The 10,799-nt window shown below is 44.1% G+C and overlaps 1 protein-coding gene across 2 annotated transcripts in view; it reads right to left on the bottom strand.

Moving 5' to 3' along the window:
• itga7 (integrin, alpha 7) overlaps positions 1 to 1,233 on the bottom strand; it is a 55,948-nt gene extending 54,715 nt beyond the window's left edge. The window contains exon 1 of one of the 2 annotated variants that reach the window (XM_084101214.1): positions 893 to 1,233. In XM_084101214.1, coding sequence (XP_083957340.1) covers positions 893 to 1,089 — 197 coding nt within the window. In that variant the 5' untranslated portion in view covers positions 1,090 to 1,233. The remainder of the gene's footprint in view (positions 1 to 892) is intronic. The other variant, XM_084101213.1, reaches the window with a different exon arrangement.
• Positions 1,234 to 10,799: the final 9,566 nt, after the last annotated feature.

Raw genomic sequence — 10,799 nt, 5'->3', positions numbered from 1 at the left:
CATCTCTGATCGCAGAGTCATTCAGCATGACACACACACACACACAGATAAATAGACAGATATTTTGCCGTCTACATGAGCTGAATCAATAGTGCAGGACATGCACAACAAAAAAATGATGTTCTTAATATTTTTGCAGCACAAATATCTAAACATCCTTAAATCAAGATACATTTACTGAAGAAGAAAGATGACTGAAGATATTAAGTCTTGTTCACTGAAAGAGTTTATGCTTAAAGCAAGAACAAATATGTGCTAGTTAGGTCAGAAGAATAATAGGTAACACTTTATTTTACCGTGTTACGTCATGTAGTTACTATAGTAATAACTATAAATTATGCATTATTACATGCAACTAAACCAAACCAAATCATAACCCTATAGTAAGTACATGTAGTTACTTAATATTACTTACATGTGTAATTACAGTGTAACAAATAAAGTGTAACCAAATAATCTTAATTCAAAGGGAAAACAAGTTTATTTTTCAGACCCCATTGGCAGATATTTGTTCGGTTACACTTTATTTTAAGGTGTCATTGTTACAGTGTAATTATATATTTAAGTACTGAGTAATATTATTTAACTACATGTGCTTACTATAGGGTTAGGGTAGGATTAGGGTTTGGATGAGGGTTAGTTGCATGTAATTATGCATAATTTACTGTTATTACTACAGTAAGTACATGTAACATATGTAACAAGGACACTGTAAAATAAAGTGTTACCATTTGTTCTTGTTTTAAGCACAAACTCGCTTCCAATTTTACGCATTTTTCATGAAGCGAGACTTAATATCTTCAGTAATTTTACTTCAAGTAAATGTATCTTGACTTGAAAATGTTCCGATATTTGTCCTGAGTCATGGAGTCTTCCCGTGTGTGGGACTCACCAGCTGTGGGGTTCAGGTGTGATCTGCTGGTGTAAAGCCAGCGAGAAGCCGAAGAAGCTTCCCGGCTCTCCCTCCTTGATGAGGGCGGTGCTCGTGTCCAGGTTAAACGCTGAGATCCGCGAGCCGAGGGAAAGCAGGAGCAGGGACAGGAGCAGGGGTCGATCCGAGCTCCTCCGGTGTGCGTTCCCGACGGACATGACAGTCCTGGACGAGTCCTGATCAACAACACAACACACACTAGAAGGTCTTCAGAAGAGATCAGAGTCTGAGATCCTCTCGAGCCGGGAGTAAGACTGCCAAAGACAGACTGAGCACAAGTGCAGTGCCACACACACACACACACACAGAGCTGTGAATAGACCACACACACCCCCTCAGCTGACATCATCACTCAGCGATCCGTGCCACATTGATCAGGATTCGAGGAAGCGCTGGAGAATACAGGAATGCAGATCTGTGTTGAGTCAGTCCACAGAACATACATTTAGAAAAGGCACATTTTAATTCCTGTAACTTTACAAACATGCTCTCGGCACAGAGTGTGAAAGTGTCGTTCAGTTGCATTGAGGCGTCTCAGGCTACACTTTACAGATGATATAGATACTGTGTGTTTAACTGGGCTGATTTCTTGCAGTTCATGCACTGGACTTGTGCTCAAGGTCATGATGCTGCAATGCTAATGCGGTAACACTTCATTTTACATTGACTCTTGTTACATTTGTTACACGTTCTAACTGTAGTAACGACAGTAAATGATGCATTATTAAATGCAACTAAACTTCCTGTGGTGAAAATCCAGCTTTTAATGTTGTTTATATGTGGTGTTTTTAATATGCTTTAAGACAAACCATGTGTAAATTCATAAGTCAACACCATTGCTGAGTATTTTCTCCTTAAAACTGCAGTGAACCAAAGACAGTCTCAAAAACACGCTTTGAAATTGCTGGTGTTTCTGACGTCACAAACTACCTTGTAACCAATCAGATCAACGTGTGATCGTCACCCAGTGGATCTCTGAGCTGAGTGAGTGAGTGGAGGCGGGGCTCATTTGCATATCCATAGAACCGCGCATACTAAACGAGGCAAGGGTGTGGAGTTACATTCAAGATATTTTAAGGCATGAAGAATGAGTTTTAAAGGATAAAATTATTGATTACAGGGGGACTATAAACTAAACCCTATTCCTAACACTATAGTAAGTACATGAAGCTAATTCATATTAGTCAATACATACATTTATAATTACAGTGTAACAAAGACACCTTAAAATAAAGTGTAACCCAAATTCTACTATAATGAAATTCTACCAACAAACCAAAGGAAACATGAGATAAAGTTATTTAAATAAAAACATGCAATATGATTGAAGAGTTGATGATGCTGTCATAGCAGAATTTGGGTTACACTTTATTTTAAGGTGTTGTACAGTGTAATTATACATTTAAGTACTTATATAATAATAATTAACATTAATTAGGGTTAGGGGGTGGTTTAAGTTTAGTTGCATGTAATTATGCATAGTTTACTGTCATTACTACAGTAAGTATGTGTCACAGATGTAACAAGAACACTGTAAAATAATAATTGTTTATGGAATCATGTTAATACACATTTATATTTTGGTCCATTCCTCACTTGAAGCTTTGAAAATACCGACGACTCTAGTACTTTCAAGATACTTTTGTCATGTCTGATAGCATCCACTCTTTATTTTATGGACGTGAATATTTATCTCCCTCTGTGTCCACTAAAGATAACATGAATGTTACTACAAGTTACTAAAGAGTAACTGATGACAGAATGATCGTTGCATTGATTATAAGATTAGATTATAGAAGAGAACGTGAAGATGATTTTTTGCTGTGGTCTCGGTGTCGACAGTGTTGTGACGTGCGGCCACAGCTGTTCCCGTGAGTCATGTGACCTCCTCACTTCCTCTCGGGCCTTGTGCAACTGTCAGTCAAGATCTCACAAGCTATAAACACGTTCCTGCGCACGGAAAAGTGCTTGACATTCAGTGTTCATTTAATAGTTATATGAATATATGTGACCCTGGACCACAAAACCAGTCATAAGTCGCACGGGTAGTAGCCAACAATACATTGTATGGGTCAAAATTATCAATTTTTCTTTTATGCCCAAAATCATTAGGATATTAAGTAAAGATCATGTTCCATGAAGATATTTTGTAAATTTCCTACCATAAATATATCAAACATTTATTTTTGTGAGTGAATGCAGCACAATCATGAACATAAATGAACAACTTTAAAGGAGAATTTCTCAATGTTTTGATTTTTTTACACCCTCAGATTCCAGATTTTCAATAGTTGTATCTCGACCAAATATTGTCCTATCCTAACAAACCACACATCAATGGAAAGCTTATTATCAGATTTCAAATGATGTATACATCTCAATTTTAAAAAAATGTACCCATGTGACTGGTTTTGTGGTCCAGGGTCACATATTTGCAGTCATCTTTTAGGATAAGACTGTTCTGAACACTTAACGTTGTGAACTCTCTGCATTTACTTGAATGTTATTTATTTATTTACAACCCCAAATCAGAAAAAGTTGTGACACTGTACAAATTGTGAATAAAAACAGAATGCAATGATGTGGAAGTTTCAAATTTCAATATTTTATTCAGAATACAACATAGATGACATATCAAATGTTTAAACTGAGAAAATGTATCATTTTAAGGGAAAAATAAGTTGATTTTACATTTCATGGCATCAACACATCTCAAAAAAGTTGGGACAAGGCCATGTTTACCACTGTGTGGCATCCCCTCTTCTTTTTATAACAGTCTGCAAACATCTGGCGACTGAGGAGACAAGTTGCTCAAGTTTAGGAATAGGAATGTTGTCCCATTCTTGTCTAATACAGGCTTCTAGTTGCTCAACTGTCTTAGGTCTTCTTTGCCGCATCTTCCTCTTTATGATGCACCAAATGTTTCTATGGGTGAAAGATCTGGACTGCAGGCTGGCCATTTCAGTACCCGGATCCTTCTACGCAGCCATGATATTGTAATTGATGCAGTATGTGGTCTGGCATTGTCATGTTGGAAAATGCAAGGTCTTCCCTGAAAGAGACGACGTCTGGATGGGAGCATATGTTGTTCTAGAACTTGGATATACCTTTCAGCATTGATGGTGCCTTTCCTGATGTGTAAGCTGCCCATGCCACACGCACTCATGCAACCCCATACCATCAGAGATGCAGGCTTCTGAACTGAGCGCTGATAACAACTTGGGTTGTCCTTGTCCTCTTTAGTCCGGATGACATGGCGTCCCAGTTTTCCAAAAAGAACTTCAAATTTTGATTCGTCTGACCACAGAACAGTTTTCCACTTTTCCACAGTCCATTTTAAATGAGCCTTGGCCCAGAGAAAATGCCTGCGCTTCTGGATCCTGTTTAGATATGGCTTCTTTTTTGACCCATAGAGTTTTAGCCGGTGGATTGTGTTCACCGACAATGTTTTCTGGAAGTATTCCTGAGCCCATGTTGTGATTTCCATTACAGTAGCATTCCTGTATGTGATGCAGTGCCGAAGATCACAGGCATCCAGTATGGTTTTATGGCCTTGACCCTTATGCACAGAGATTGTTCCAGATTCTCTGAATCTTTGGATGATATTATGCACTGTAGATGATGATAACTTCAAACTCTTTGCAATTTTTCTCTGAGAAACTCCTTTCTGATATTGCTCCACTATTTTTCGCCGCAGCATTGGGGGATTTGGTGATCCTCTGCCCATCTTGACTTCTGAGAGACACTGCCACTCTGAGAGGCTCTTTTTATACCCAATCATGTTGCCAATTGACCTAATAAGTTGCACATTGGTCCTCCAGCTGTTCCTTATATGTACATTTAACTTTTCCGGCCTCTTATTGCTACCTGTCCCAACTTTTTTGGAATGTGTAGCTCTCATGAAATCCAAAATATTTCAAAATGTCTCACTTTCAGCATTTGATATGTTATCTATATTCTATTGTGAATAAAATATAAGTTTATGAGATTTGTAAATTATTCCATTCCTTTTTTATTCACAATTTGTACAGTGTCCCAACTTTTTCTGATTTGGAGTTGTACATCTTTGGCCTTTCAGTGCTTCTTGTTATATAAATGTTTGGGAAGAAGCACATTGTGATTTTGCTCAGAGTGAGAGGACCTTTTTCCAGCATCACTTCATCACATCATTTCAATGAAGTATGAAAAAAAAATTCTAGTTATCTAGATACCTGATAACTAAAACATTATTTAATGTTCTGTGAACTAACATGAACAAACAATTAACAATTTGATTAACAATTTTGAGTTTACTAATGTCCCCTTAACATTTAACAACATCTAATTTTGAATTGTTTGTATCATGATTCATGAATACCCCCCAAGTCCTATTCGTCCGCCTCACCGTGGCGGGGGGGTGAAACAGGAGTCTGTCATCGATACACAGCGGGAAGAAAATTCCTGGTAGGTTAAACCATGCTGAGAAGATGACAGACGCCTGGCTAAGGACGAGGGCACAGACCTAGTGGCCTTGCAAGCCGAGGTCTGAACCCAACTGCAACGACAACGACAAACAAGGGCCTCAGTACCCTGCACGACCCTGTGCCCGTTCTACGGCGGCGGAACGATCCGGCCAGGGACGAGAGGCTGCTAAGAATCTCAGGTACCAGGCCGCCATCTGGGAACCGACTAAAGGACCGGACTATTAACACCATGGCGCTCGACATTGCTACCTTCAACGCCAGGACTGTATCGAGTGAGGCAAACCTGGCTGCCATCCTGGAAGGTTTGAACAGCATCCGCTGCGACGTGCTAGGGCTGTGCGAGACCAAGCGCCGGGAGCCGCTGCACGTGCGCTATGACGACGGCAGGACGGTCATCTTGGGCGCCAGGGAAGAGACGCGGCCTGTCGGTGGCGTCGGCTTCATTGTATCCAAACGATGGTCGCCGATGATTGACCTGGTCGACGTGACCAACCCCCGAGTCGGCGTGCTCACCCTGCGCCTGCACAATAAAACCACCATCCGGATCGTACAGATATATGCACCAACAGCAGCAGCTGCGGCCGAGCAAGAGGAGGATGTGCTTGAGCAGTTCTACGAGGCCGTCGAGGCAGCCACTACCCCCCGTGCCACCTACCTCGTCCTGATGGGCGACTTCAACGCCAAGGTGGGCAAGGGGTTGGATGGCGAACGCTTTGTCGGCCCGTTCTGCTGCGGCAACAGGAACGGACCGGGTGAGCGACTGGTTGCAATGGCCGAGACCAACCGGCTGTTCATCGGGAACAGTCTGTTCAAAAAGCGCCCTGGTCGCCGATGGACATGGATGTCCCCCAATGGAGAGACAACCAACGAGATCGACTATGTCCTCTGCAGCCACCGCCGCATCCTGCAGGACGTCACTGTCATCGGCCGCAAGTTCTTTGACACGGGCAGCGACCATCGGCCAGTAAGGGCCAAGCTGGTCATCAACGGCAGGACCGAAAAGCGTGCACTGGCAGCCAGCAACCAGGCAAAGCAGCCGGTCACCACTGATCCGGCCGTTTTCCACACTCTGATTGACCACACTAACTGGGCCCAGCTTGAAATGGACATCGACCAGGATTATGACCATTTCATTGGCCTGCTCAAGTCAAGCCGCGATGCAGCCGCAGTGCCGACCAACAGCCGGACCAGCCGAATTTCGGACGCCACCAAGGCCCTGATGCAGAGGCGGCGGCAGATGCGCGCCGACGGACCCACACACGTCGAGTACGGCCTGCTGTGCAAGCAGATCCGGCAGCAGCTCAAGACCGACCTCAATCAATATAGACAGAGGCGCCTGCTGGTAACAGCTGAGGACCGCAAGAGCCTGAAAAAGTGTAGGCGGGCAATGCAACAGCAGCGCGGCCAAATACCAGCACTGAAGACTGTAGACGGGCGGACGATCAGGACTCGGTCTGGTATTGAGGCCGAGTGCAGGCGCTTCTATAGTGACTTATTCGCCAGCAAGGTCCCCATCCCCCCACCTAAACTTCAGCTCGACCAGCTGCCGTCTTTTTTGCCAGTACTGGAAAGTGAGGTCCGACATGCAGTCGAACAGGCACAGGCAGACCGGGCGCCTGGCCTGGACGGCGTTGAGATCGAGCTACTCAAAGCCGGCGGCCACTCACTTTGGATGGCCATGGCGGCCCGATTCAGCCGCTACATGGCACAATGTCAAATCCCCAAACAGTGGAAGACGGCCAAGACAGTACTGTTGTTCAAGAAGGGCGACCGCGAGCTGCTCAGCAACTACCGGCCGATCACATTGTTGTCAGCCGTGTACAAGATCTTCACTAAGGTGCTGCTCAATCGGTTGGCCAAGCAGCTAGACGAACAACAACCCGTCGAGCAGGCCGGATTTAGATCTGGCTTTAGCACCATGGATCATGTGCAGGTGCTGAACCAGCTGCTCGAGCGGACCAGGGAGTACAAGATGCCGCTGGTCCTGGCTTTCGTCGACTATGAGAAGGCCTTCGACTCGGTTGAGATTAACGCCGTGTTGCTCGCCCTCCAACAACAAGGCATCGGTGACGAGCATGTGGCCCTGCTGCAGGAGCTGAATAGCAACTGCGCCACCACCATCACCCTGTTCGACCGGCCGCTTAATATCAAGGTCGGCCGCGGGGTCAAGCAGGGAGACACCATCTCGCCCAAGCTTTTCACCGCCTGTCTCGAGCAAATTTTCCAGCAGCTCAACTGGGACGAGGTCGGCATCAAGATCAACGGCCGCTGGCTCAATCACCTGCGCTTTGCCGATGACATCGTGCTGATAGGCTGTTCAGCGGTCGATGTACAGCAGCGGCTTGACCAGCTCAACCAGGCTGGTGCCCGGTTCGGCCTCAAAATCAATCTGGCCAAAACTAAGTGGATGCGCAATGACCAGGTGGCCGATACCACCCTCCATGTCGGCCAGCATCAGCTCCAGCAAGTAGATAGCTATATCTACTTGGGCCAGGAGCTGACCATCGACCACAAGATTGGCCGAGAACTGGCACGACGACGCCGAGCAGCCTGGGTCAGCTTCGGCTCAATTGCCGAGACGGCCAACAACAGAGCCATTGACCCGGACATCAGGGCTGCCCTATTCAACAGCACCGTCCTGCCGGCCATGCTCTATGGGGCTGAGACCTGGACAATGACGGCGGCCGACCGGCTAAAGCTGGCCGTGACTGAACGCGCAATCGAGCGCCGCATGATCAGGGTCCAACAGACCGACCACGTCCGCAACGAGCAGTTGCGGGCCATGACCAGGGTGGACGACGCGGTGGACCTGGCCAACAAGGCCAAGAAGCGCTGGGCCGGGCACCTGATGCGGCGGACGGACGAAAGATGGACGCGCGAAGTCACCGTCTGGTTGCCGATCGACATCAAGCGGCCACGTGGACGCCCTGCAACACGATGGCGCGACTCGCTACGACAAGATCTGGGACACAATTGGATGAGGCTCGCCCAGGACCGACAGACCTGGGCAGATCGTTGTGGTCTGCGCTGACCACTTTTGGCCGGCGAAGACAGACCGATTCTGGATTCTGGATGATTCATGAAATCATATCATGAAAATCTGACTGGCCGTGTTTAAGTGCTATAATCAGGTCCCTGATGCTTCTACCAACCCGGAAAACGTGAAAAGTGAAACGCAGTTTGTTTTGGTGAGCCTTTCTCTGCAAGCATGTCAAAAAATAAGCCAGATTTCGCTCTCCTTCTGACGTAGAGGATCTTATTATAATATTACCGGCCCTGGGGTCTCATTTATAAACGGGGCTGAAAATGTGCGTACGCCACTTCCGACGCAAAAACAAACTGGGAAAATTTGCGCACCTGCACGCAAACTCTGACCCATGCGTACGAACGTTTTGGAGACGGAGCAGTTTGGCGACACCGATGGTGAGCTGGAGATTAGTGTCTTTTTGGTCACTTTTAGACAGAAAATCTTAAGAAAATTAAACATATACAGAAAGATAATACAAATATAATTTCACTCACCAAGCCTGTCACTTGAAGCAAATATCCATCCCTTCTTAAATGTCCGCGCCAGCGAGGGCGTTGGGCCGTTTAGTGAAACTGACGCAAATAACAGTTTAAATAAATAAAATAATGATTTAAACTATGTTTTACTTTTGATATAAACATTTAGATTAAATATGCCATTCAAATTAATGGAGTTAAACACTTAAACATGAAATCATTACTGAGAAGTTACAACATTTTTTATTCAAATTCAATCAATAGAAATTTTTGTTGTGGATGCGATATGTTTTTGAACACTTTTCCTCTGGCATGCTGTGTTTTAATGTTTTAACCACAGAGATAATTGCTTATCATGATAATACCAGATTGTCCGAGAAAATAGTTTCGTGCAAATAATGCCCAATGCCTATCTATTTCCATTAAAAATATAAATCAATTAAAAATACAATTCGGCCAGTGGAAAAGATTGAGAAAAACTTTGGTACTACTTTATATTACGACCCGCAAACAACTGCGTAAGTAAACCGAAATTACGGTGTACGTTTCTGTAATTATAGTGTACCTCCGTGTAGGTATAAGGGAACAATATGTTAAGTTTTGGGTAATAAAGGGGTACAACCAGATATACAAGCAAATTATTTATAATGTAATTATTTTAAAACTAACAGGTACCTATTCTGTTAATATATTCCAGGCAAAAATTGTACGTCTGTTGTATATAAAAGTATTTATCACATTTCTGGCAAAATGTTCTTGTGCTTTGTCTCGTAATCGGTCCTCATTTAAGTCCAAGAGACTCAATAATAATCTTTTACATTTTAATACTTTAATTTTTCATATTATAAAAAGGGTTGTGTCAGAGAATGTCTAATATGGCGAGAAGTTTCACTCTCAGTACACTTCCGGCTTTTGAACTGGTTGCAGTTCCACTCTGATTCCATATGAGGGCGCTCACAGGACGAGTGCAGAATGAATGGAGGTCTATGGCGCTATACCAATAAAAATCCACTTTTCTCAGGATATAATTTTTTTTCTAGTAATTTGAATGTTGTATTCGAAAGGAGATGCAAATAAATTACACATTGCTGGGTGTTAGATTTTTTTGAGTCACTTATTTGCTTTAAAAACTCTTTTAAAGTGTCAATGACGTCATACACATCGTACGACCAGAGATACTGCTTCACGGCAATCCTTCACTCACTCTGGTGCGTTCGCGCTCTGCACTTTCTTTTCACTCGAGGCATCGACAACACAGCTGACACAGGTAAACACACGTGCTAGAAGAGTTTTTGTTTTGTTTGTTTCTGGTCCCGCTGCGGATGGCACTATGCCATCAAGCGGTATCTCTGGTCGTAATCAGTCCTTCACTGACCAATCAGCGTTCATTAGCAGAATGCTAGCGTGTTATGGGCAACAACAACTCAACCTGTAAGAAATCAAAAGGACATAAGTACTCGTTTATTCAACTTTCGACCTAAAACCCATGTTGAACTTGCAAAATCTACAATCAGATCTGAGATTTCTCAACGGCAATCGGGTGAGAGAGACAAATTTAGCCGTCTAGCCCCATTGACTCCCATTCATTTTGCACTCATGGCGATCGCCCCCAGTGGAACTCTGGTGGTACTACAACCAAAATTCGGTACAATAGGACTTAATAGGGAGTGGGCAGGCTCTCCGTAGACGGGCTCTGGTTGTGTGCTGCTGCGCATCCATGTGTGATAAGCAAACGCGCATTGTCGTCCCGTATGGTCCCGTATTACTAATGCGCTCATTAAATAACAAAAACAATATTGCGCCATTTACTTTAGACTTTAGAGCAGGTTTCAGTTGGTCAATGGCGTAGTCTATTTTAGTTGCCTCAAAATAGCAACACGCCAACAATGTGCCTGAACACA

This window comes from Abramis brama (assembly GCF_963993115.1).
Source record: "Abramis brama genome assembly, chromosome: 23".
NCBI classification, from domain to species: Eukaryota; Metazoa; Chordata; class Actinopteri; order Cypriniformes; family Leuciscidae; genus Abramis; species Abramis brama.
Note: the sequence above shows the minus strand (reverse complement) of the source record. Positions and strands in the feature narration are given on the sequence as shown.